Source organism: Chelonoidis abingdonii, chromosome 16, assembly GCF_003597395.2.
Source record: "Chelonoidis abingdonii isolate Lonesome George chromosome 16, CheloAbing_2.0, whole genome shotgun sequence".
Classification (NCBI taxonomy): domain Eukaryota; kingdom Metazoa; phylum Chordata; order Testudines; family Testudinidae; genus Chelonoidis; species Chelonoidis abingdonii.
This window is the reverse complement of record NC_133784.1, coordinates 27481710-27509574: the sequence shown is the minus strand read 5'-3', so window position 1 is coordinate 27509574 and position 27865 is coordinate 27481710. Positions and strand designations below refer to the sequence as shown.

General features: G+C 38.9%; 2 protein-coding genes across 4 annotated transcripts in view; one reads left to right on the top strand and one right to left on the bottom strand.

The window, feature by feature from the left end:
• CENPP (centromere protein P) overlaps positions 1 to 27865 on the top strand; it is a 306990-nt gene that overhangs the window by 195516 nt on the left and 83609 nt on the right. The gene's annotated exons all lie outside the window — the stretch shown is intronic.
• Positions 19832 to 27865, bottom strand: part of ECM2 (extracellular matrix protein 2) — a 37818-nt gene continuing 29784 nt past the window's right edge. Inside the window, exons 7-10 of the mRNA XM_032785868.2 lie at positions 26800 to 26957; positions 25951 to 26090; positions 21658 to 21984; positions 19832 to 20561 (exon numbers count right to left, since the gene is read on the bottom strand). Coding sequence (XP_032641759.1) covers positions 20348 to 20561; positions 21658 to 21984; positions 25951 to 26090; positions 26800 to 26957 — 839 coding nt within the window. The 3' untranslated portion in view covers positions 19832 to 20347. The remainder of the gene's footprint in view (positions 20562 to 21657; positions 21985 to 25950; positions 26091 to 26799; positions 26958 to 27865) is intronic.

Below are 27865 nucleotides of genomic sequence, written 5' to 3'. Positions count from 1 at the left end.
ACTAGAGGACATTCTAGAGGACATGCTTCCATGCTGATGATGCTCATTAAAAATGTGTCAATTAAATTTGTGACTGTACTCCTTGTGGGGAGAATTGTATGTCTCCTGCTCTGTTTTACCTGCATTCAGCATATATTTCATGTCATAGCAGTCTCGGATGATGACCCAGCACACATTCATTTTAAGAACACTTTCACAGCAGATTTGACAAAATGCAAAGAAGGTATTAATGTGAAATTTCTAAAAATAGCTACAGCACTTGCCCCAAGGTTTAAGAATCTGAAGTTCCATCCAAAATCTGAGAGAGATGAAGTGTGGAGCATGCTTTCAGAAGACTTAAAAGAGCAACACTCCAGTGCAGAAACTACAGAAACCAAACCACTAAAAAAGAAAATTAACCTTCTGCTGGTAGCATCTGACTCAGATAATGAAAATGAACATGCATCGATCCGCTCTGCTTTGGATCATTATCAAGCAGAATCTGTCATCAGTATGGAGGCATGTCCTCTGGAATGGTGGTTGAAGAATGAAGGGACATATGAATCTTTAACACATCTGGCTCATAAATATCTTGCGGCACCGGCTACAAGAGTGTCATGAGAATGCCTGTTCTCAGGTGTCATTGTAAACAAGAAGCAGGCAGCATTGTCTCCTGCAAATTGTAACTAACCTTTGTCTGAGTGATCAGCTGACCAAGAAGCAGGACTGAGTGGACTGTAGGCTCAAAAGTTTTACATTGGTTTTTTGTACATAATTCTACATTTGTAAGTTCAACTTTCATGATAAAGAGATTGCACTGCAGTATTTGTATAAGGTGAATGAAAAAATAATTTTTTTTTGTTTTTTACAGTGAAAATGTTTGTAATAAAAAGTAAATATAAAGTGAGCACTGTACACTATGCATTTTGTGTTGTAATTGAAATTAATATATTTGAAAATGTAGAAAATGTCCAAAGATATTTAAAATAAATGGTATTCTGTTGTTGTTTAAAAGCACGATTATTCGCCAGTAATTTTTTAATAGCTTGACAGCACTAATTTTGCCACTTGAAATTTCAACTTTTATTTAAATTTCACAGGAAAAAAACAGCAAAATTAGTGTTTAAACGTGTAGCCTTGATGTTACATATGTGAGTAAATGTCGTGGTATCTAAAGTGTTTAACTAACACTCTTGGTGGGCCATATAATCCCAGTGGGATGCATCTGTGGAGGGGAAGGAGTCAAGTGCGAGGCAAAAGGGGGGTCAAGAACAAGCCAAAAGTTGGGGAGAAGCACAACAATAGCATTTCACAATTGGCATTTCACAATTTCAGGGTGGCAGGGGGACATACTAGAAGCTGGGCTAGAAGAGAGCTAATATCTGTAGCACCTTTCTAATCCATGAGTATTTCTTCATGAAAGATGCTGCTGACAGGTTCAGCCCTTCTCTTTTTTTTTGTTCCCCATGATCCTGGGAACTATGCATGCCTCCGTGTGTTTCATCTCTATATGTACTGGCCTATTGACATCATGCCCTCAACCAGTCCACACTGGGACATGGCCCTCACTGCCCCCATCTTCTTTTTGCTGCTCTTCCACTCATAAAGGATGATATGTAAGAAACTTGCACCATTTTCTGGTAAATGCTTTTCATGCTTCATTAACATAGTTCTTTCATACACCACTATTTGATGTGCATTGTTTATTATATTGCTGTATTGAGCTTCTGTTAACAGTGAGTGCTATTTATACAAAATTCCTTCATGGTTTTTAGTTATGTGAACAAATGGGAACTAGAATGAGATCACTGAATACATTTTTCACTTGAGACATGAGCAAGATTTGATCCTACTTTAAACTGACAAATATTTTGTAAGAATTTTCTTTTTATTTACATTTTTGACAGCCACTTTTCAATACCTCCATCTTACCAAAATCTAAGAATTTGCCATACTTTCTTTGTGTCAGATATTAGACAGTTGAGAAATGTACTTAGCAATCAAGTGTGAATGAAGCAGAAATGTCACTGCAGGTTTTATTTGTTTATAGTTTAGTTTTTTTAAAATAACTGCTTAACATAGAAAGTCAACATTTATACAGTGTAAGGTTTTGTTGACAAATTGCAAATTCTTCTCTTACTGCATCAACTATGAAAGAGTATTTTCTTATGTCTGTTTCAATTGAATAGATGACATTTGCATATAGCATAAATTGCCAAAGAGCAATGTGGAAAAATTTGTCATTTAAAACACATTTTAGAAGTTCGTTCATGTCTGTAAATAAAAAGGGAAATATATTGTTGGCAGAGGAAAGCAGGTGCTCATACTTCCCTTGTCTGATCTTTTCCTTGTTTAACAATCTTATTTCCAATACATGAAAATACTATATGACTGAGAATCAAAACTCTCAAATTCTCTCAAGTTTGTAAGTATACTATCTATTACATTTTGTAAATTAACACCTACAGTATGAAATTCACCTTGCTTTGTTGTCATCAAGGCCAACACAAGGCTTTTTGCTCTTGACTTGACTATCTTGAATAATTTTGTATCATCTGCAAACTTTGCCACCTCACTGTTCACCCCCTTTTCCAGATCATTTATGAATACGTTGAACAGCACAATTCCAGTACAGATCCTTGAGAAACCACACTATTTACCTTTCTCCATGGTGCATGCTGACCATTTATTCCTTCCCTTTGTTTCCTATCTTTTAACGAGTTACTGATCCTGAGAGGACCTCCCCTCTTATCCCATGACTGCTTACTTTGGTCAAGAACCTTTGGCATGGGACCAAAGACTTTCTGAAAGTCCAAGTATACTGTATACTTGTACACATGCTTGTTGACTCCCTTGAAGAATTGATGTGGACCCAGCAGAAAAATGATGACAGACACATGCGTGGAATTAATAACAGGCCACAACTTTTATTAGACTTGAACACAGCGGAGGCGCGCTACCTGCATCACCCATACTTTCCTATACCAGGCATTTAATTTGTTACAGGGCTCCTTACCATATAACCCATAACTAGTCCCAGGGTTACAGGGCTTCTTTTCATATAACCCATAATCTCAGCCTACACCCCAGGACTCAGTTCTCTCTGAGTCCTAGCACCCTTCCCAACCCTGTGAGGGGGACAGAGGGTGCAGCAGGGTAGGAACCTTGACTTGCAAAGGGCCACAAGGTCTGACATCAGCCTACGAGGACCACAAGGTCTCATCCTATCACATGAGCCCAAGGTCCTTTACCAAAATGCCAGGTCTTTTACCTCTGGGAAACATTCATTTCATTCTTTTAACCACACTAGAAGCCATCCACAGGGGGGCACCAGCGACTTGGTTGCTTTACATCCAACCACTCCTCCTGGTACCACTATCCATGCCTGCACATGCCTTAGCGGTATGTCAGCATCTCCATCTGGCAGATATATTCCATCATCCCTGAAAACTTTTGGCCAATTGTAATAAATATCCCTGTGCTTTATCACTGAATCCCCTTTCTCCAGGAATATCTTGTTGACCCCGTTATTTACTTTTTTTCCTAGCCTTCTCCACCTGGGCTGAGTCTGTTCCTAGCCCTTGTCTATCAGTGAGTGCAGAAGTGGCATGAGCTAATCCCACTTCATAGTTCTTCTGCATGCGAACCACTTTGGTCCTGGAGCCCAGCTGACATCCTGGCTGCCCTCTAGTGGGCCCAACGCACTATAGTGTGCACACAAATCCAAACCTTGCGTAGCTCTGGATAACTTCTGAAACAAACATACATATTGAGTTAATTACATTTTGCCATTCCCAGACATCTTTTCCTTGGTGCTGACGTAAGTCCTGTAACACCTTGATTTCCTTGACCTTGACATTCATCCAATGAAGTGGGTATTCACCTACGAAATCTCATGCTGCAATATGTTTGTTAGTCTATAAGGTGCCACAGAACTCTTTGTCACCTTGATTTCCAGTGCTTTTAACCTGGTCTGTTTTTGAGTACCTTAAGCACAGGGATATGACTCCTGCAGACCATTCTGGGACCATTCTGCAACTGCCATAGCTCACTTTTAAAGTGCCAAAGAAGGCAACTACAAATGCCACCTTAAATAACATGGCCTTCCTCCCGCAAGCCCAGACAGAGCCTTTGACAGCTTTTTAAGGCTTTCCGATGTTAGAGGTAACCTGTTGTTATCTGCCCACTCACCTTGGATTGCTTTTCTAAGAGTTTCTTTGCTATGAAATGCCCACATGGGATTGAGAAACCTGCCAACCTACTCCAGGAGGACAAGCCCACTAGACAGCGAGTTCCCAGAATCTGTTGTCCTGAAATCAAGAGCACGTTGGTAACACCATTATCCACTTATGGAACATGCACTGCATAAAAAGGATGTTAAACCACAGGCAGTATAAAATGAAGGCCCTCACCAGCCTCATTAGTCTTATTTGATTGGGTATTTACAATATGGACCATGAGTTGGTTGCCACACCAGAAAGGGACTTTCTTGTTCTGAAAGATTTTTTTTTTCTCCCCAACTAGTGACTTCCACTAGTATAAGAAAAAACTTGAATAAGGTGATGTTTTCTGGACACCTCTGTGCACACAACTCACCTTGAAAGTTACCCCCAAAACCTATACCTTCAAAGGCGTTGGATTATACCTGCAGCTCAGTCTTGAGCAACCAGTCTGAACGCCATATTGAAACATCCATTAATTCTTCCAGGAATCTTTCCCACACTTCAAAGTCTTCCTTCATTTCTCTTGTCATTCTAATAAAACAGTGGGGTTTTCACACTGCAGAAGAGGCAGATGCCAGATTATCACAAAATGTCTGACGGAGCCACAACCCCAGAATGTCAAGTTTAGTTGAGCTAAGACCACCTGTAGTTCCCTCAGAGTAATTTTCTTTGCCCCTTTTAGAGCCATATCAGTGCCATGACTAATTCCAACTTCTTTGTAGGCACCCTAGAAACTCCGAAATGAGTCCAGTTTAATGCCCGAAATGAGTCCAGTTGAATGTTACCCTTTGGGTAGGGCCTGTGATGAGGTGGACCCTGAGGACTTCAGCTATGTTCTGAAATGTGTGAAGTGTGTACTCACAATTACCTGTCCCTAATCTTCTTGCACATAAAAAGACGTCGAAATTGTGCAGAAGACTGGCATGTATCACATGGTGCGATATGGAGCTGCATCTTTAGAAAATGATACATGATACCGAGTGCCCCTTGGACATGACTTTATCACAATAGTAGCAGCCTGAAATCTAAGCAAGTTGAAGTCCCTGGGATGCACTGGAAGCAATCAGAACGCAGAGATGATGGCACATTTTACTGACATTGCTCCAGAGCCATGGTTAGGGAGCGTGGCCATCACAGTATCAAATGACGAGTATCTCACTGAACACAGTGGGTGGTCAATATAATCATTTTACCAGTGAGCCCCGGGGGTAGGACAGGTGATGGATAAGCCTATCATCTTCTTTTCTACCACACTCAGGAGAGACATTTGCAATTCTGGCATTGGGATGTATGGGAAAGGACCTTCCACTCTCCCTGCTGTCAGCTCCAAGATGATCTCTGCCCTTACTATATGTTCGAAGCCTTTAACGTACTTCAGGTTCTCTGCTCAAGACTGGCACCTCAAGCCCTCATATGGGATTTGAAAACCAACCAAAAATCCATTCCATAAATAAGCTGCATCTTTTTTTCCTTGAGTGGTCCAATAATAAATTCCATAACTCTGTATCTTAATTGGAGAAGGAGCCTTTTCCATGGTTACTGCCTCTCTCTGTAGCATCTCCTGAAGCACTGAAACTTTGTGGACCCTCTTTCCTACAGCCTTGTTGAAACCACCGTAATAGGAGGTTGTGCTACGCTGACCTCCTGATGCTCTACTGCAGTGTTTGTGCCTTCCTTGGGTATGAAAACATTTTCCATCATTAATGCAAAGTACACACTGGCTTTTATATCCTTATTTTGAAAGAGAGGTTTTGGCCCTGGCAACCTGCTGTCTGGGAGTGCCAGCTGGTAGGATGATAAGGAGTCATATCTCCAGCCAAAGTTCCTGGTCTGTTTTACTCCAGGGTAAATCAGGCTCCTCTGCTGCACTCTATTTAAATTCTCTGTTATGCCTTAACCATGCTATTCCACCACATGTAGCATGAGCCCTTGCTATTAAGTCCTCATACTTGAGGATGGAAATATACCTCTTGGGGCTCCTCACACAAATTATACTCATGTAAACGTGAAAGCGTGCTGACAAGTTAAGAGTATTTGTTTGTCACCTTAGGTCTCCAGGGTTTGTCCTCATCTTTTTTTAATGCTATTTGCCACTTCCAGTCTCTCTGTTCTTCCCTGAACAGCAAGATAAATAAATCCACAAATTCCCCTAACCTTTTCCTTAATGCCTTTAGACAGATGATTCCCAAGTGTAGTCTGGCTTCTCCCTGATTGCTTTGTAGGCTTCCTGCTTTTGATACATTTAAAAAAAAAAAATGCTGTTTAGTGTTTGTGTCTTTTGCTAGTTGCTCTTCAAATTCTTTTTGGCCTGCCTAATTATATTTTTACACTTGACTTTTCAGAGTTTATGTCCTTTCAATTTTCTTCAGTAGGTTTTTCTTCCAATATTTGAAGGATATCTTTTTGCCTCTGACTGCCTTTTCTATTCCATTGTTTAGCCATAGTGGCTTTTGGAGGAGGGGGAGGGGTGACGACGTAGGGAAGGGGTCTGCTTACTGTTTTTTCTTTTTTGAGGTACACATTTAGTTTGAGCCTTTATTATGGTATTTTAAAATAGTTTACTTGCAACCTGCAGGTATTTCACCCTTGTGACTGCTCCTTTTAATGTCAGTTTAACTAGCTTTCTCTGTGTAGACTTATCTGGCAGATAACCAGTTGCACATGAACTCACTGAGTGATAATGTGGCCAAAAAAGCTAATGCAATTATTGAAAGTAGGAATAGGGAGGTTAAATTACCTGTGTATTTGGCACTGGTGTGACCACTGTTGGAATATTGTGTCCAATTCCGGTATGCACAATTCAAGAAGGATGTTGATAAATTGAGAGAGAGCTCAGAGAAGAGCCATGAAAATTATTAGAAAACGTGCTTTATAGAGATGGACTCCAGAAACTCAAATTTATTTAGTTTAACAAGAGAAGGTTAATGGGTGACTGGATCACAGTCTGTAAGTACCTCCATGGGAAACAAAACTTGGATAATCAGCTCTTCAATCTAGCAAAGGTATAACAAGAGCCAATGGAAGTTGAAGGTAGACATATTCAGACTAGAAATATATGGTACGCATTTTAAACTGTGAAGGTAATTAACCATTGGAACAACTTACCAAGAGCTATGATGGATTCTCCATTACTGGAAATTTTAAAATCAAGATTGGATGTTTTTCTAAAAGATATGCTCTAGTTCAAACAAATTAATTCAGGGAGTTCTGTGGCCTGTGTTATACAGGAGTTCGGACTGGATGATTGCAATGGTTCCTTCTGACCTTATAATCTATAAATGTATTAGAACTCAGTTGAATGAGCACGTGCTTTCTAACCTATCCTTCAGTTTCTGAAATTATATTTGACAACACGACAACCATGTTTTATTTAATCAAACAAGGAAAAGCCCTGTCATTCCCCTCTATGTCAGGAAGCCAGCATAGTTCTGGAGTTAGTGCATTAGAGAAAAAATTTCTTCCATAGTGCCTGACCTCCTAGGACTGCAAAAATGCCATGGCAGATAGTCTAAGCAGACAATTCTTAATGGATCACTAGTGAGAAATAATCATCTTCCATTGATAGACCTATTTGCAATAGAGAAGAAGAAATATCTAAAATTCTGCTCCAGGGAATGCCTAAGTTTAGCATCCTTGTTGGATGCATTTCTTCTTCAGTACAAATGATGAATCCTTACCCTCCTGTCCCTCTGATTCTGAGAGTATTAAGGAAGATCAGGCAGGATGGGATCACAGTTATCATGACAGACCAGACCCAGCCTGGACAAGGCAGTTCTGGTACCCAGATCTGAAGTTACCATCAGCTCATTCACCGAGACCCTTACCTCTCCTGTCAGACTTAAAATCTCAGGACAATGGGAGCATCCTTCATCCATCCTACTCCTTTCAGCCTAATTACTGATTGGTTGACGGAGATGGAGAGAACATCATGTTCTTCTGATGTCCAAAATATGTTGCTCCCAAGTAGAAAAGTTTCCACCAGTATAATTTTGGCAGCCAAATGAAAGAAGTTGGGGTTGAACAATGTCAGTTATCACCTACTGACTTCCAGATTCCAACTATTCTGAACTATTTTCTGTCTCTAAAGAGTTCAGAACTCTCTTTTAGGTCTATCTGCATGCACTTGGGAACCATATCCTCAAATTGCCCTCCCATCCAGAACATAGCCTTCTCCCTCCCAGTTGTGACCAGATTCCTAAAGGCAGGGCTGGCTCTAGATTTTTTGCTGCCCCAAGCAAAATAAAATTTGGCTGCCCCCACCCCAGCCCTGGGCTCCCCCCCGCACCCTCCTGCTGCCCCAGCCCAGGGCTCTCCCCCTCCTCCTGCACCCCCTGCTGCCCCAGCTCTGGGCCTCCCCCTTCGCGCACCCTCTGCTGCCCCAGCCTAATCTCCCCCCGCACCCCCACCCCCTGGCAGCCCAGGCCTGGGCTCACACACACCCCGTGCTGCACCAGCTCTGGGCGCCTCTCTTCCCCCCCAGTAATCCCCCCTGCCACCTCAACCCTTGGTTCTGCCCCCTCCACCCACACCCCCTGCTGCCCCAGCCCTGGGCTCTTCCCTCTGCCCACCTGCACCTTCCTTCTGCCCCAGCCCTGGGTCACTGGTGACTTGCTCCCAGGGCAGGTCATTCAGCAGGAATTTTGGATGTGCACAGAACACAGACAGGATGGGTTCCCATATGGTTACAGCAGCAGAGAATCCTGTGGCACCTTATAGATTAACACGTTTTGGAGCATGAGCTTTCATGGGTGAATACCCACTTTGTCAGATGCATGTATTCACCCACAAAAGCTCATGCTCCAAAACGTCTGTTAGTCTATAAGGTGCCACAGGATTCTCTGCTGCTTTTACAGATCCAGACTAATTGGGCTACCCCTCTGATACTTGACACATATGGTTACAGAACTGCAGTAAAGTGCAACAATTTTCAGCTTGTGTGATTGGAGGATATGTGGATGCATATTATAAGACTGTCCTCCATAAACGAGGGGGAAAAAAAAAGCAATGGCTTTTGTAAATAGGAATTCCAGTCCTAAAAACCACTGGGAAGCATTTCTTGCTTCTTCATTTCTTATCCTACTCTTTCTACAGCAAGTTACAGTGGATCAGTATATTTGATTTGGGAAAAATGAAGTAACAGCTGCCCAAATTGAGCTTGAGCACTCCTGAATTTTGAGGTGTTCAAATCTGGAGGTGCTAGATTCCCTTTCTGAATATTAGCTAAATCTGGAAAGGAAAAGTCAATTTCTGCTTCCATGGCTCAGAACTGGAAATCCTCCTACGTGCCTGGTACTGTATCTAAAGCTGCCCAGGTTCAGAGCCTCCTCTCCCTTACTTCTCATTTTAAATTATAGTGGGATCCACGTACTTCCCTTGCTAGGCTTCAGATAGAGAGGGGTGCTGTCCATTTAGTCCACCCAATTCCTTTGGGGGCTGCAAGGTGAGGTCACACCAGTAGCCCTAAGCCAGTCTGGGGATGTCTTCTGAAGGGGATATCTGGGCCAAAGCCTTCTGCTCCTTGGGCACACTTGTTCCCCATTCACAGTGCCATCCTGCTCTAACAGTGAGTTCAAGCTGCAGCATAAGGTTTCAGCTACCATACTCCCTCCCCTCCTTTCCTGTTGATAGTGGCCAAGGGAATGCTGGGAAATGTAGTTCTTTCCCTGCTCCAGGGCTGGTTCTATAGGCAGGGAGCTAACCAAGGAACTATAGCTCTCAGGGCCCCCTGTTGGTTCTCAGGTCCCAGGCTTGATCCCTGCTAGCTGCCGCTCCTGCAAATGGGCTGCCGCAAGCAGCTGCTTCCTTTGCTGATGCCTAGAGCCGCCCCTGCCTAAAGGGCCTTATACATGCTTTCTCCCTAGTTAAGGAACCTCCTCCTGGGATATTTATGTGCTCCGAACAGGCATAATGGGACATCCTTTAGAGCCCATGGCAACTTGGTCCCCATTGCATTTGTCTATGAATACTGCTTTCTTAGTTGTAATTATATCAGCCTGAAGAACGGGGAAATGCAGGTTTTTATAGAAGGCCCTTCATGGAGACAGCTTTTGATGGAGTTCAGCATCTTGCTCTGGACAGACAGCAATAGAAGGAGTGAGTTGTTTAATCTCCCACTATGCACAGAAGATTGAGTCTAGGTAAGTTTTCATGTATGGTATTCTGTAAGAACAAGAGTACCCTTAGGTCCCATCCCAAGTTCTGACCTAAGGTAGTAACTGATTTTCACTTGATTCATTTACCAGTTTTCTTCCTGAAACCATATAACAATTAGGTAGAGACCAGACTACACACTCTGGATCTTCTTAGGGCATTATTCTATATACATAGAACCAAGTCTCCCTGAGACTGTTTGCTGCATGTATATAGACTGAAGGGTCAGAAACTTTCTAAATGGTTACAAGATAGCCATTTTAGATTCCTCCAGCACTGATTAGAACTCACTCCACTAAGGATCAGACAGCTTCTGTGGCTTCTTTGAGAGGCATACCTGTGTCAGGGTACAGAAGCTGGGAGGCAAATCCCAGCTCAGGTAGACATAGATGCGTTAGCTTTGCTCCAAGCTTGCACAGAGTATGGCTGTGGCACCATGGGCAGCAGCTCAGGCTAGCCACCCAAGTACAGTCCTGTTCAACCCCTTTTGAGTACATACTCAGGTGACTAGCCTAAGCCACCACCTGTGCCACCCTGGCCACACTGTTATTTTTAGTGCACTAGCTTGAGCAGAGCTAGCACATGCACGTTTACTTGAGTTAGAAATCACGCCTTCCAGCTGCTCATAGACATACTCTCAGAAACATGTAGAGCAGCTACACTGGGTTTGGTCCATGCTTTTACGAGATGCTTTTTTGGTAGAGGTGCCCAGATCTGGTGCTTCTTTTGACAGAGCTGCATTGCAGTTTTTATTTAAATTGTCTCTGACCTCTTTATATTAGATCACTATTTATGTTTCACCGAGAGTGGAATATATACAGACAAATACTTGAAGAAGAAGAAGAAATGTTTACTTACCTTATAACAAATATGGTTTTTTTAGGTGTGTTGTCCATATATAGCGCACAATCCACCCTCCTTCCCTGCTGCAATGGAGTCCTATAATATATGGATCTTGTATGGGAAAAGGAACTGAGTGGCAATTTGGTCTGCTCTGCCCTTTATGCCCCAAGTATGGGGCCGAAGGATTCTCAGTGGCAACAGACACTGCTGGCCAAAAGATTCTGATCTCAAGCACAGTGGGGTGCCAAGAGTGAAATATATATGTACAGCATATCTCAAAGAACCACTTACTGTAACTGTTCCATTTCAAGTGCTAAAAAGATTACCCAGGCTTTATGCTCCTGAAGTGATTTTCACTCTGAAAGAGCAAACATATGTTTAGTAGTAGCAATGCTGCATGACATTATTTTGATTATTTAATTTTACCTATGATAGTGCCTCATTGTATGCTAGTAAATTTTATGTAATATGTTTTATACAAATAATCTTAATATAGGACTTAATTACACATTGGTGAAATATTTGTTGAAAAATAGGAAAAGACAGTTTGAGTAATTTAAATACAATTTAATATAATTTAAATTATAATGTATATAAGTAAACAGGATATTATTTGGTCTCATCTGCTTTTACATGAAGTTTATAACTGTGATGTTTTTAGTATGTCATGGCAAGATTATAGGTGCTTAAAGGTATATTGTGAAATGACAGTAAAGTCCACTAAATAAATTATTCTGTGTACAAGTACATTTTCTGTTAAATGATTTAAAATATGTTTCATATGGATACAACTTGTCATGGTTACTTATTTAGCTACACTGCTGTCCCATCTTCAGGTCTCTCTACCACAAGTGTCAGACCTCAGATCTTTTTCACTCCTGTGGAATTCTGCAGTTTGCCCACTCTTGGACCAGGACCTTTGTTGCTACCCTCTGCGTATTAATCATGACTGCTTCTGCAGGCTCAGCAGTATTGGGCACTAGCAACTCCTTTTTCTTTGCATTCCTGTGACAGTATACATTTGCAATGATATAGAAACTGTTTCTTCAAAACAGAGCGTCATTTTTTCATTACTTAAAAGATAGAAAGCATTTAAAGCAAAATGTAACAACAGTGAAAGGCTTACGCACGTGTATTACTTGCACCTTTGCAAGCTGGCCTCATCTCAGCTAACTCCAGCCCATTCCACTCACAGTGTATGTGTTGCCTTGTGTCTCTCTCTCTCTCCATCTTCCCAACCTGTCAGCTTCTCCTCGCTCATCCAAAAACCTCTCCCTTTTCTAGAGTCTGAGTTTTTTGGATCACCTTTGATCACTACTCTCACCAACCAGGTAGTTTCTTCCCATTGAAGAGAAATCTCTTCAAGGAGACTTCTTTTTGCTACTGTTTTGTTTTCTGTTGGTTTCTCCCCTTATCAACCTTTTTCAGTTCCAGGGAGTCAGGCAAGTTTATATCAACCAGATAAGCTGAAGGTATATGATATTTATTTAAAAAAAAAACAAAAACCAACCACACAAATTTCCCAGTTCATCGCAGAGCTAAACTTCTATTTTCCATTAATTAAATTTATAGAAGTATCTTTGTCATGTCAGCAGGGATTTTCCAGGCCTTTTCTTTGATCTTTGACAAGTTCCCCACTCTGCTTTTGGTCAGTGCTTATTGCTTACTAGCACTCCTTTTTCTGCTGAACTTATGGTAATTTCCAGTGACAGCTGTTAGTGGAAATTGTGTTTTAACATTTTGCATTGTTCATTTGATTCACCGAACACAATAAAAAAGACAGTTTACTGGTAACCGTGGAATTTAAAACTGCAGAACATTAGAAGGCTCAATTTCATTGTTCCTCTTCCAAGATTCCTGTACAGTTTAAAACTGGGGAGTATACAACGAGATGTTTGAAGAATGGCAATGAAAAACTGTTAGTTAGCAATCGAGTTGGAGATACTGCTTTTAGAAGTTATCTGAACAATTATAAAAGGCTTGAAATTAGAAACTTGACAATAACATTTCTGGTTCACAAAAGTGTTACAGACAATTGCATGTGATTTGAATGCTACATTAAAAAGCAATACAAAAAAGGCAACTCTGGCATGGTTCTCATAGTTTTATCATCACCATGATATGTGCGAGTTGCTATACTAGCTACAGAAAGTAAATATAATCAACGTTTGTTACAAATACGTTGTGAGATTGAGGGCTTGTCTATCCTCACATTTAATTCTCAGCAAACTGGGATGTGAATCTACTCTGCACTAGCTGCTGTAGATTAACTGTCCATGTGCGTCTTGCTGGCATATATTAACAGTTCATTTATGTGCTTTGATTAGCTCCATGTCAAAGAGGATTAGATCAGTGGGTCTCAAACTTGTTTACTGGTGACCCCATTCACACTGCAAGCCTCTGAGTGCGACTGCCCCACAATAAACTAAACACACTTTTTAATATATTTAATGCCATCATAAATGCCGGAGGCAAGCGGGGTTTGGGGTGGAAGTTGACAGCTTGTGACCCCCCATGTAATGACCTCGCAACCCCCTGAGGGGTCCCGGCCCCCAGTTTGAGAACTTCTGGACTAGATTAAAGCTCACAGACAAGCACTTAATTTTTGAATGGCAGTTTTAAATACTTGACTGAAAAACATAGCTTAAAATGCAAAATGTTTGTATCATCTGAAAATTCAGCTGCCTTTTGTTGAATTTAATAAGGAATTACACAATATGAGATTGTACTTAAGAGCACATAAGTCTTATTCATGATTTTAAGTAATAGCTAATTTAACAGTTGCTTTTACTGGATCTTTTATCTGAGTAAGCATAAATACAAAGACAAATTTAGTATTGTTCTTAGTACCAGAGAAGTGTGCAAGAGTGTTAGTAACCTAAAGCTGACTCACCAATCTGTACCTTTAGGAAGGGTCCCCACATGAAGTAAATTGTTGGGATAGTAGTTTAAGTACTAAGTGATTAACTCATTGCTGAAGCTAACAGTTAAAAGAGAGGCAGGAAGAGACATTGAGGGGGAAGGCTAGAAGGAAGGGCCAGAGAAGCCTAAGGTCTCAGAGAGGTGAGATCTCTCCCCAACTCCTGCCCTGTGCCTTGGTAGTATGTAAAGACTTATGCTCTGGGGAACAAACCTGTATAAAGCCCATTGTAAATAAAGCACTTGGTGCTGAACTTCTCACTGATGTGCATGATGACTGTTTTCAGTAAGAATCCAGGGAACCCAGCCCTGTGACAGGAAGGGGGCTGCCATGTACTATACATATCTGCTTCAAGCAAGGATGATTGGGTTTTTCCCAATTGTCTGCCATTCTTCCCTTCACTGAGGCTATGTACACACTACATCTTACGTTGGTATAAGTTATGTCACTCAGGGGTGTGAATAAGTCACCCCCCTGAACAACGTAAGTTACACTGACCTAAGCGCCAGTGTGGATAATGCTCTGTTGGCTGGAGAGCTTCTCTCACTGACATAGCTAGTGCTGCTTGCAGGAGGTGGAATAATTAAGTTGATGGGAGAGCTCTCTCCCAACAGCTTAGAGCACCTGCACTAGCAGTGCTACAGCAATGAAGTAGCAAGCTCTGTAGTGTAGCCTTAGGCTATTACACTAGCACTTATGTCGCTCAGGGGTGTGAAAAAAACACCCCTCTGAGAGACATAAGTTACACTGACAGAGCTTATCCTCCCAACATAGCTACTGCTGCTCGTGGTAGGTGGTTTAATTAAGTGGACAGGAGATCTCTCTCCTGTCAGTACAGAGCAGCTGCATGAGCTATCTTACAGCGGTGCTGCTGTAAACTCACTAGTGTAGACATGGCCTTAGTCATGTGCAGGGACAAGGTATAAACACAGTCCTTAGCTTTCAAGCATGAGGGATGAAATCTATGCGCCAATAAAGTCAGTGGGAGTTTTGCCAAGTGTCCCCATCTATTTAAGTACATTTGTATTTACGTATATAAGTATTTTGAGGTGCCGTAAATACTTGTGCGCAGTCACTTTGAACATTCTGTACTTTGTGCTTGTATTTAAGCACATTTTAAAGGTATTTAAAACATAAGTAAATTTTTTTATCTGCAAGTACTTTTTCAAAATAGTTTTTGAAACAATCACATCCCTCTCAACTGTCCCTGATTCTGGTTGGCCTCAGAACCCACAGTCCCAGGCTGGGAGCTACAGGCCTTGAGTTCTGGCTTACTTGGCTTTTTTCTTTTGGCCCTGCTGTTGCACCAGCCAGAGAGAATGGTGGTCCCACCCCTTCATTTCTGATAGATCACTGCAACTGGCAATGGGGAGACTTGCAGCCCAGGACCCAGCCCAGCAGCAGAGACACATTGCATGATGCAGCCCAGCCATGGACTTCAGTAGGACCGGGATTTTGCCTGAGGCCCCCATGACTAAATGCCCAACTGTTAATAACTCTGGCTGGCAGAGCACTGCCCTCATAACATAAACGTTATGCTGCACCCTGTAAAGTGGCTGGTTCCCCCTGTTGTCCAAGAGTATTGTTTCTCAAGCAGGCACAACAAGCCAAATTTTCAAAGGTTTTTAGGTATCTAAAAAGGCAGATAGGCATCTAGTGGGATTTTGCAAAGCATCTAAGCAAGTTAGGTACCTGACTCCCATTGAAACCAATGGGAATTAGGTGCCTCACCTGCCTAGGCACTTTTGAAAATCCCAGTAGGTGCCTATCTGCATCTTTAGACACTTAAATATTTGTAAGTATTTTAAATATTTTTGAAAATCTGATCCAGTGTCTCTAGGAGCTTCCTTTTGTGGGAGCAGGGTACCCTGTGCCATCCTCTGCTACAGACCATCCTCTGCTACAGTTTTGCCTGGCTTCGATGAAAAGTGAAACCTTTCAATAGCATTCATTACCAATGACCTATAAGTGGCACAGGAACACAAGTAATATTAATTAAAATTTAGAGAATTCAAAAAATGATTCAAATGAATTTGTTAAGTTTCTTGTGTAATGTTTTGGCCATTGAAAATAGAATAGCAAAGTGTGTACATGATTATTTGAGATGCAGAACTGTAATTTTGTCCATTTTCTCCTGAATGGCAATGAAATTTTGAAGAAATTGGTATTGAATACTTGTGATAAAGTTTTTGAAAGTAATCCCTGCGTGTAGTAACCTTCACACAACCAAAAATAGATATGATGCTGACAACGTGTGTTGTTACTTGAATACTTAGATACAAGTAAGCCATTTCAGTAGATGTTCTTGTGATGTTTGCATGGTCTAGCTACTTCTAAAAGGTTGAAAACATTTATGCCACTATCTATGACTTCTGACAGTTTCTACAAAATCATGCAAAGAGCTCCTGACTATCTGAGAGAACTCTCCCCCACTAGCTAGAGTGGAGTTTTGCGGGGGGAGAGAGGCTGGGAGCAATAAATATTCTCCCTGGTGTCAAGGAGGAAGAGTTCTCAACTGGGAGCAGCTGAAGCAGTGTTCGCATACCCCTGCTCCTTCTCCCCTCTCCCACTCCCTCCTATTTGAGAAGCTTTTTCCCTTCTGCAAAATATATATATATTTCTTCTCTTGTTTTATTATGTTATGATGTTGTTCAGACATATGCCACAGTTAGATGTTAGAACTAAGAATACACTGGTCATTTAATTTCCCTAATGACATAGCTGGTTGGGTAATACAGAGCAAAGGCTTGAGGAATGAATGAGTCTAACTTACCCATGCTCAATATACATTGAAATATTTAGAGGAATCAGACTTAGAGGTCCTAAGTCATTTATATTCCAGGGTCCAATTCTGTTCCTCTTTAAGTCAATGGGAGTTTTGCCATTAATGACTGTCCTTTATGAAAATTTTATTTTAAAAAAATATCCACTATATTTCTAGTGGTGTCAACCAATTCCATTTCTGCAGTTGGTCTCTGTATTAGAAGGAGTTGCTCTTTTTGAACGTGTTTCCTAAAAGGTTGAATTAGAATAGGAAAAATAGCCAGTTATTAAAATGAAATATATAGAATGCTCCTCCCTTTCTCTCCTATCACAGTATGTAAGAAAATGCGTGAATGTATGTAAGGGACTTTTTACCACCTAAAATGATCAGATATTTCAAAAACCTTTCCATAATTTATAGTAATTCACATCTTTAAAACTCCTGTTTCTGGCCCCAATATATTAAATGAGATTTTCCATGCACTCTTCTGCTTACAATTGTTTTAACAATACACAAAGCTCTGTGATAAAGAGGCTTGTGTTTCTGGAACTTCTCCTTTGGGTAGATTTGTATTCTGAATATGTTTTTTAGGGCTGCATTTTTAGCGAGAACTTCTCAACAGTGCTAAAAAACAACTTCAGTGTTCTCTTTTCCTTTTAAAACTTGAATAGCACTTGTGACGGGACAAGGCCAGATGGCTACAGTAAAGTATGAGAAACAGGTATGTTAGCCCCAGGTAAACAAATCCCTAGTGCCCTGGTAACCAAATGGCAGTTGCTCCAGGTTAATCAAGGCACCTGGAGCCAATTAAGATCTTTCTAGATAGCAGTTAGACGTAGCTACTTATTAGAACACCTGCAGCCAATCAAGGCAGGCTAATCAGGGCACCGTGGGTTTAAAAGGAGCTCACTCGCAGTCAGGCAGGGAGTGAGCCAGAGGAAGAAGGAGTGTGTGTGAGGAGCTGGGAGCAGACAGGCTAAAGAGGCTGAGAGTGAACTCTGGAGGATTGAGGAGGACCAGTGTTATAGACACCAGGAGGAAGGTCGTGTGGTGAGGATAAAGAATGTGTTTGGGAGGAGGCATGGGAAGGTAGCCCAAGGGAGATTGTAGCTGTCATGGCAGCTGTTACAGGAGGCACTATAACAGCTGGCGATCCACAACCTCTGGGCCGGAGTAGAGGGCGGGCCTGGGTTCCCCCCAAACCTCCCAACTCCTGATCAGACACAGGAGGAGCTGACCCAGACTGTGGGTTCCACAAGAGGGGAAGATCACTGAGGTGAACAAATCCACCAATAAGCGCAGGACCCACCAAGGTAGAGGAGGACTTTGTCACACACTGTTTTGATTTTTAATTTTTTAATATACTTTCTGTTAAGTCTAGACCTTATTTAACAGTATTAATATAGTCATTCTCTCCAAAAAAAATTAAATTGAAAAGGATTTAATGTGTAGAAATGCAAAAATATTTTAATTATTAAAGTTGTGAAAAGTAGAACATTGTATAAAAAAGTTAATCTGTATCTCATACCTGTATGACCATACTTAATCAAGCAAAATAACCAAAGCAGTTGTTTTTACAAAAAAGACCACATACCACGCAATTTTTTCAAGCAGTGCGGTCTACATAATTTGGTTTGCATTCAGGCAGAATATAATTGTGCGTCATGTATAGTCATCTAATTTTATAAGAGAAAAATTAAAAGAAAATTAACAGGATTCTATCTTCTATACATTAGTGGTTGTTTCATTTTAGAGAAAACAGAGTAATCTGCCGTATGTATGTGCGCTATATATGCTGTATATAATAGCTATTGATATTAAGTTTAAAAGCAAAAAACTCTTGGTTCTTGACTGTCTGTTTATGTATGAATTCTATGTTTGTGTACATTAATTTACACAGTGAATTTGCATAGTAAAAATGGGAAATAATATCCATATTTTCATCTGCATCACTAGACCCGACTGCAGAATAATTTCAACTCCAGAGGAAGGGGTAAAAACCTGGATGTGCACATGTGACTTCAGACTCTTTTGTGTGCTGCCTACTACAACATAGAGGCCGTTTTTAAAGGGCAACCTTTGATTTAACCTGTTCCATCTTCTCTTTCATCCATTCAGAAAAAGAAAAGATCATTCGGGATCAGCGGTTTGTCTGGTAAAACAGAGTGGCAGTTTCTTACAGTATCCCTCAGAGGAGCAGGCCAATAGATTATTGAAAATAATTATCTGGAAAATAAAAGGTGTGAGTCTTTTATAATCATTCCCTACTGCCATCATAAAAATGGCCATACTGGCTCATACCAAACGTCCATTTAGCCCAGTACTGTTTTCCAACAGTGGCCAAAGCCAGGTGCTTCAGAGGGAATGAACAGAACAGGTAATCATCAAGTGATCCATCCACTATCACCCATTCCTAGCTTCTGGCTAACAGAGGCTAGGAACACCATCCCTGTTCATCTTGGCTAATAGCAATTGATGGATCTATCCTCCATGAATTTATCTAGTTCTTTTTTGAACCCTGTTAATATGTTGGCCTTCTCAACATCCTCTAGCAAGGAGTTCCACAGCTTGACTGTGCATTGTGTGAAGAAATACTTCCTTTTGTTTGTTTTAAACCTGCTGCTGCCTATAATTTCATTTGTGATCCCTAGTTCTTGATTGTTATGAGAAAGGAGTAAACAATACTTCCTTATGTACATTTCTCTAACACCCAATCATGATTTTATATACCTCTACCATATCCCAGCTTAGGGTAAGTTTACACTACCGCTGCTGGATGAGGCGGGTAGTGATCGACTTACAAGGGATCGATTTTATCACGTATAGTGTAGATGCGATTAATTCACAGTCCCGATCACTCTGCCATTGACTCTGAACTTATCACGTCTAGTGTAGATGCGATTAAATCAATCCCCGATCACTCTGCCATTGACTCCGGAACTATCACGTCTAGTGTAGATGCGATTAAATCAATCCCTGATCACTCTGCCATTGACTCCGGAACTCCACCGCGGTGAGAGGGGGAAGCAGAGTCGACGGCGGAGCGGCAGTGGTCGACTCACCGCCATCCTCATGGCCAATTAAATCGACCTAAGATACTCTGACTTCAGCTACACTATGCACGTAGCTGAAGTTGTGTATCTTAGGTCGAACCCCGCCCACTGTAGACCTAGCCTTAGTCTCTTTTTCAAGTTGACATGCTATTAATAGAACTTGAAAAAGTCCCTTATTAAATTGTGTGTGTGTGTATGTATATTTAACAGTATAAACTAAACAAATCAAGCAGTCTTTAGATGATACACTAATATATCAATTGAAACCGTTAGGAAAATAATGGTATATGGACAGTGCTGAGACATCTTTTAACTAGGAGATCAGCTGATCTGTATATCCGATGGAGAATAAATAATGTCACTTCAGGTAAAAAAAAAAAAAAAAGGGTTTTGCAATGAAAATATATGATGCTTGTTATTTGATCTTCTGTGGTTTCAGAACAACACTGGAATAGGATCTTATGCATGAAAATGCATATGGTGACAGCTCTCTTGTATTGATAAAATTGTTTTCAAGATGAAGATGTTCCAAACGTGAATCTTCAACCTCCTCTTCATCATCATTACTGTCATCATCAACATTGTCATCACTGACAATAGCTCTGCAGATGCGTTCTGGAGGGACTGTCCTGTGAAATTATAAGATACATTTTGGCTTATTACTAAAATGTATTAGTAAGCTCCTTCCATACAAGTTGTTCATTTTAGAGATACTAAGAAGGTTTTTCTAAAAAAGATTTGGACTTGATCAGCAATTAAAAATAGTTATAAATTACCCCAAAGGTAGTTATTTTTATTTTTAGTTCTATACTGTAATGATAGTCTTTCAGTTACTGTCAGAATTAGCAGATGTATGCTAATTGAAGCTTCAAATAGACATAATTGGTATATTTCAAAAATGAGTTTAGGTCACAAATGGTATTTTGTAACACAGTGTGAATATTTCTTTTTACATTGCTACCTCTTAATATAATTACTTACCTTTTTATTAAGAAATTCTTGGGAATACATTAGTTATTAGATAAATTCTTGTCTTAACAACATGGACAAGATTCTTGGCCCATGAAGCTGCTTTGTGCTGTTCAGGCAATGCAAACCAGCTGAAAAAGTGCCCTACAGGAGCACTTGAGGATTCCCCTGGCAAAGGTGACAGAAAGTTGATGTAGCCACTCTGAGATCACCTGCTTCATAGGGAGTGTGAGGGCTGGAGGAGATGTTTCTGGAAAGTGCTGCACTCTGGTGATCCATGGTTGCATAGGCAGGAGTCTGCTCTACACAGCTTAAATTAGACCAGCCCTTAGACTGCTACAAGTTATGTCAGCAGCTAGTTTGGGCCTCCGGTCAGCCTTAGGATCAGAAAAGCAGAAAGGTGACTTAGAGACTCCTTTTCCCCTGCTTCCCTCTGCTGTGGCAAGCAGAGCACAGCTGTAGCTGGGGATTTGACTCCAAATCTTTAACAAACTGAATACTTGGAGAATACTGGTACCTCAGAGTTGTACAGTTTTTTAAAACAGTATTGGGAGATTTAAACCACACTTCTTTTTTGTATATGGTTTTGGAAAATATTGCAATAGGGAATTCAGGATTCAGTCCCTTCTAACAATATTTAAAATGTATGGTTCATGGAAAATGTAGAGTAGGAAGTTAATATATTTTAAAATGCAATGTAATATTGATCAAATCCCTTTTTATATTCTGAGTTAACACAGCAGAATTGGTAAATACCGTATTTTGTTGTTGTTCAGCCTCAGAAAGGTTAATGCCTTCATTTCTGTGATTCCAAATGGTACAAACTTTAATTCATTGTGATCCAAAAATAACTCTCTCAAAGACCGATAAGCTCCATAGAATGACACTGGATCTATTCCTTCATTGTTAAGTTTGTTAAAAGAAAGATAGAGATATTCCAGCCCTGGCTTCATGTGACCAAACACATATCCTGGTATTCTCTCAATCTGGTTTCCTATAAGTACGAGGTGCAATAAGGATTTTGGCAGATAGGAGGGAACGTGATATAACTTATTGTAAGAAAGATCAATAGATTCCAAATTCCTGCATTAAAGGAAACAAAAAGGGACATGTAAATGATACAGTATACTATATAGTTTACATTGGACTCCATACAAAATAACATTCAGTTGGTGGCAAGAAGTCCAGCTGCTTAAGTATGGAAAAATATTTTTTCTGTGAGAGAGAGGTTTCTGTTAATAGAAAGACATTCATTTTATGGTGTGTGGGCAGAGACATAATTATTTCTGGAAAAAAGATCAGAATAGCAAAAATGTAAGTCATAACTTCTCATTCAAGAGCCATTCTTATGCTTTTGTTGGAATGGGGGAAAATCTGTAGTAATATGAATACAGAGATAGGAAATCCCAGGGACTAATTTTTGCTTGATAAGCATCTCAGATTTGCAATAGACTAGTATGCTATATTAGAAAACACCATTTTTTCTTTACAGTTAACAGCTCTTTTCCCAAGGCTCCTATCCAGATGGTTTGCATTTTTTACCACTAATGCTTGTTGGCCAAGGTGGCACTAAAATGGGCCTAATCCAGCAACCCGTACACATGTGAGTAGTCCCATTTGCTTCACTTAATTCAGTGTCCCACTGATACTGACGTAAAGTTTGATTTTAAGTTTGTCATTAGTGGGACTGCTTATCTGAATAAGTGCTGCAGGATCAGACCTAGATACCTGAAGATAAGCATCTTTTCTTCAAAAAGTAATATCACCCAATTACTGTATATCTTCCATGTATTGTCATGACTGTTAACTCTTAGCTGTTCTTGTGATTTCTGTTTCTTTTTGAAGGGAAAGTAGGGGTGCTGGTGGACAGCAAACAGCAACCCAGCTTCAGATAGAATTTTATTGTCAGGGATGAGGAGAGGAAAAGTTCTATTTTAATCACCATTTTTAATGTGGATTGACTGATGTGATCAACACCTGTGATTATTTAGCTAATAAGGAATTTGGCTAGAAGATATCAGTATTTCTTTGTAATATACATTTTCTTTTTTATTGTTGGCATTCATTTTGGCTCTGAACAAAACATAATCTTTAGCATTTAGATCAGGGTAGATAAAAAAAATGATATTGTATATTTTTATTCACATTAATTACAGGTTTATTTTTTTAAAATAAATCTATTGAAAATTAAATTTGAAATTGACAATGTATGTTAATACCAGGGCTGTCAAGCGATTAAAAAAATTAATTGTGATTAATCGCACTGGTAAACAATAATAGAATACCATTTATTTAAATATTTTTGGATGTTTTGTATATTTTCAAATATATTGATTTCAATTACAACACAGAATACAAAGTGTACAGTGCTCACTTTATATTTATTTTTGATTACAAGTATTTGCACTGTAAAAAACCAAAAGAAATAATATTTTTCAGTTCACCTAATACAAGTACTATAGTGCAATCTCTTTATCATGAAAGTTGAACTTACAAATGTAGACAAACTTGCAATAAGAATGAGGTACTAGTTGAGGTATGTGAACAGAGTTGGCCAAAACACAAGATTTCCAGTGCCCAGAGATTTAGATGGATGCCATTTGTAGTGGAGTTTGTATAATACAAGAAAATAAGTAAATTTCTGGCAATAATGACTTTGCAACCAATGACAACATGTCTTGAAACAAAAATAAAACAACGTAAAATTTTAGAGCCTGCACGTCCACTCAGTCCTACTTCAGCCAGCTGCTCAGACAAACAAGTTTGGTTACAATTTGCAGCAGATAATGCTGCCCACTTCTTGTTTGCCTGTTCTCAGTTTCAGGTAATATTGTATTCTCATGACACTTTTGTAGCCGGTGCCGCAAGATATTTATGAGCCAGATGCGCTAAAGATTCATATGTCCCTTCATTCTTCAACCACTATTCCAAAGGACATGCATCCATGCTGATGACAGGTTCTGCTCAATAATGATCCAATGCAGAGCAGACCAATGCATGTTCATTTTTATCATCTGAGTCAGATGCCACCGGCAGAAGGTTTAATTTCTTTTTTGGTGGTTCTGGTTCTATAGTTTCCATATTTGAGTGTTACTCTTTTAAACCTTCTGAAAGCATGCTCCAGACCTTGTCCCTCTCAGATTTTGGATGGCACTTCAGATTCTTAAACCTTGAGTCAAGCTGTAGCTATTTTTAGAAATCTCACATTGGTACCTTTGCATTTTGTCAAATCTGCTGTGAAAGTGTTCTTAAAATGAATATGTGCTGGGTCATTCTTTGAGATTGCTATGACATGAAATATGTGGCAGAATGCAGGTAAAACAGAACAGGAGATGTACAATTCTCCCACAAGGAGTTCAGTCACAAATGTAATTAACACACTTTTTTAATGAGCATCATCAGCATGGAAGCATGTCCTCTGGAATGCTGGCTGAAGAATGAAGGGGCATATGAATATTTAGTATCTTGGACAGAGTTATTTTTTTGTACATAATTCCACATTTGTAAGTTCAACTTTCATGATAAAGAGATTGCAGTACAGTACTTGTATTAGATGAATTGAAAAATACTATTTCTTTTGTTTTTTCCTGTAAAAATATTTGTAATAAAAAATATAAAGTGAGCACTGCACAATTTGTATTCTGTGTTTTAATTGAACTCAATATATTTGAAAATGTAGAAAACATCAAAAATATTTAATAAATTTCAATTTGTATTCTATTGTTTAACAGTGTGATTAATCACAATTATTTTTTTAATTAATCATGTGAGTTAACTGTGATTAATTGACAGACCTAGTTAATACCTAAACTTACTATTTGCTATTAAATGTTCTATGAAGAAGTGTTCTGTGTGGCTCGAAAGCTTATCTCTCTCACCAACAGAAATTGGATCAATAAAAGATATTACTTCACCCACTTTCTCTCTGGATACACTATTAAAATAATTTAAATTAAATTTTAAAAATATTGAGCAGTTAAGTTCGCTACGAAGTTTTAACTCAACTAATTCAGTTCAGTGACTAATCATTGTTAAGAAGCCGCTTGGTAGGTTAAAAAGCAGGAAAGATTGTTTTCTCTTCCAATCTTTCCATAAAAACTAGATGTGAGAGGATTAGATCTAAAATCTTGAAGGACATGGTAACCAGAAACAATCAGTTCACTTAATTATCTACACATAACATTTGCTTTGTTTAATAAATCTGTTAGTTTTAAATGCTATAAAAAAGTTTTGGTAAATGTTTTTGTCTTATGGATCCTTCACTTTTAAGAAATTTTTATTTAATTAAGGAAAGTAAAATACTGTTTTTGCATTTAATTGAATTTTAACTTCTATCCAAACAGAAATTGAGACAAATCACAATTTACAAAATTAATCATAGTCTATTAAATAAGAAATGCATTATTTGCCATTTTCTAGCATAATAACAAATATTAAAATTAAGAATCTGAATAAATATAAGGTAATCTATATAAAAGTGTGTAGATAGTGTATCCTCCTGGTGAGCCGCGAAAAAGCACTTAATTTAGTGTAAAGTGTACATTTAGTTGCAAATCAACATGTTAATAGTTACCAATCAATGAGAACCTATCTTTCTTTTTCAAAAAAACTTAAAAGTACAAATGCAAACCATAATTAAAATAAGATTAGTAAAAAATGAGGTGTCCAGGGTGCTGATTTACATCATGATTAAAACTGGTGATTTAAATAGCTTTGATTTATATCAATCCTTCCTACTTGAGGTTTAATGAAATGTTAGCTTGGTTTGTGAGTGGAAGTGACCCATGATATCACAGTGTTATTTTAAAAGTGATATTATATATTACTTAGATTGTGATAAATTATAATGTGGACGGAAAGATAATTGAATTTGTTAACATAATGATGATATTATCATGGTATCCATGGATTTTTAAAACAGAACTTGTATGGTTGGTTTGTTTTTTTAAATGAGAGGAGCCTCATTACATGGTACAAATATTACTTTCATAGTAGGGTTTTCTAGCAGTACTGGATAACAAAACAATTAAATCTTAAATTGGTACTTACTCTTGATTAATCCAAGCCAAAGGTGCTATCCTGTTTTCTTCTAATTTGTTGTGTTTCAGCACAATGATGTTAATATTGCTGGTATGGTTAAAGCAAATTTCTGAAATTTCTTCTATTTGGTTGTTTTCCAGATATAGTTCCTACAAGTACATTTGAAAAAGAAAATTTGCAGAACAATATTTACTTTTTTTACTGTTGTGATTTAAAAAGTTCATTTTTAAGTGTTATTGGCCTCTCATGCTAAAATCGCTGTTTTCCAGATATCAGAATAATTACTTGAACATATCTGCATAATAAACTCAGTAGTAGTAATTGCATGATTTGATTTTGGAAAAACACAAAGTATTTCAAAATTTAATATACTTTTCATTTGTGGAAACAAATTACTTTGAAAGACAGATTAATAGAATAATAATTACTTTTAAAACACTTTTGCATCTTGCTTGCTGTTGCATAATGAGTATGTGGATGTACTGAATGCTAAGACTGTTGTCATATAATTCATGTTTTCTGGACACAATTTGCCAAGAGGAATAAAAATATTTATTTAATACAGGAAAGGCATAACAAACTTGGATGAGGTACTAGTTGAGGCATGTGAACAGAGTTGGCCAAAACACAGGATTTCCAGTGCCCAGAGATTTAGATGGATGCCATTTGTAGTGGAGTTTGTATAATACAAGAAAATAAGTAAATTTCTGGCAATAATGACTTTGCAACCAATGACAACATATCTTGAAACAAATGATTAAGATATAAAAATATCATCTGTGCTTTACAGTAGTAGTGGAGTACATACAAAGAAGAAAAGGAACACATCTGGAAAAATAAAGATTTTTGGTCTTTTACCTCAATAGATGTGGGAAGACCTTGTGGGACAGTTCTAAATTTATTTCTTCCAAGGCGCAAATAAGACAGGCTTTTCAAAGGACGGAAAGCTAAAGGACTGACATTTGCTTCACTAAGTTTATTGCCTTCTAATTCTAGGGTCACCAAGTTCTTTAATTCTGTAGAAAATAAAATAATTGGTGATGATAAATTTTAATAAAGTAATATAGAATCTTGTACCCTATTAAAACATGAGATGTGTTGTACCAATTTTTAACATTACTTAAATCCATTCAAAAGAATGGGAAAATATCATATTTGCCTGAATGGGTCTTAGCACAGGAAACAATTTTATACTTGCATTCATAAGTTGTAAATTATTTTTATTTTAAAATCATTTGAAAAAATTTCAGCGAATTACTGTACCGTGTTCAAAAACTATACTGTGAACATAGTTAAATTATGAAAAATGCAACTGAAATGTATTGATAATACAAAGTTTGTTTACAGCCCTTTAACTTCTTTATTGTCCTCCAGGAGAGCTGTGCAATTTTCAGCATAGGATTGTTATTTTAATATTGTACTTTCAGAATGGGAAAATAAGGCAGGTGCAGGGAGCTAATGGTAGCACAAGCTCCTTAGTAATTCAAGACCTCAGGAGGGTGCATGGAGCAATATATTGGTGCTGACCTTCTGCACAGGTGCCCAAATATCTATAGGATTCTCCTCAGCTCTCCAGTCATTCATTTAGTGGTTATGTTACTTGCACCCTTTGTTGGTTCACAGGTCCCCCCACCTCAGTGTACTACTATGTGTTGAGAACTCTGCATGGAGTATTCTGTATCCCCCTTCCTAGGGAGTGGGTATTGTAGACCTTGATCTTCCAGATATATTTCAGAGGAACTAAATGTTGGCAACTATATGTAAACAAAAATGATCATTTCATGACAAAAAGGTCTTCATTCTCAATTACAAAATATTAAAGTTCATAAACAAAAATGTTGAATAATTTCATCTAAGCTTTATTCTACTTTCTTAATGCGCAGAGATCAAAACCTGTTCCCTGTCCCATAAGTATAAAAATATC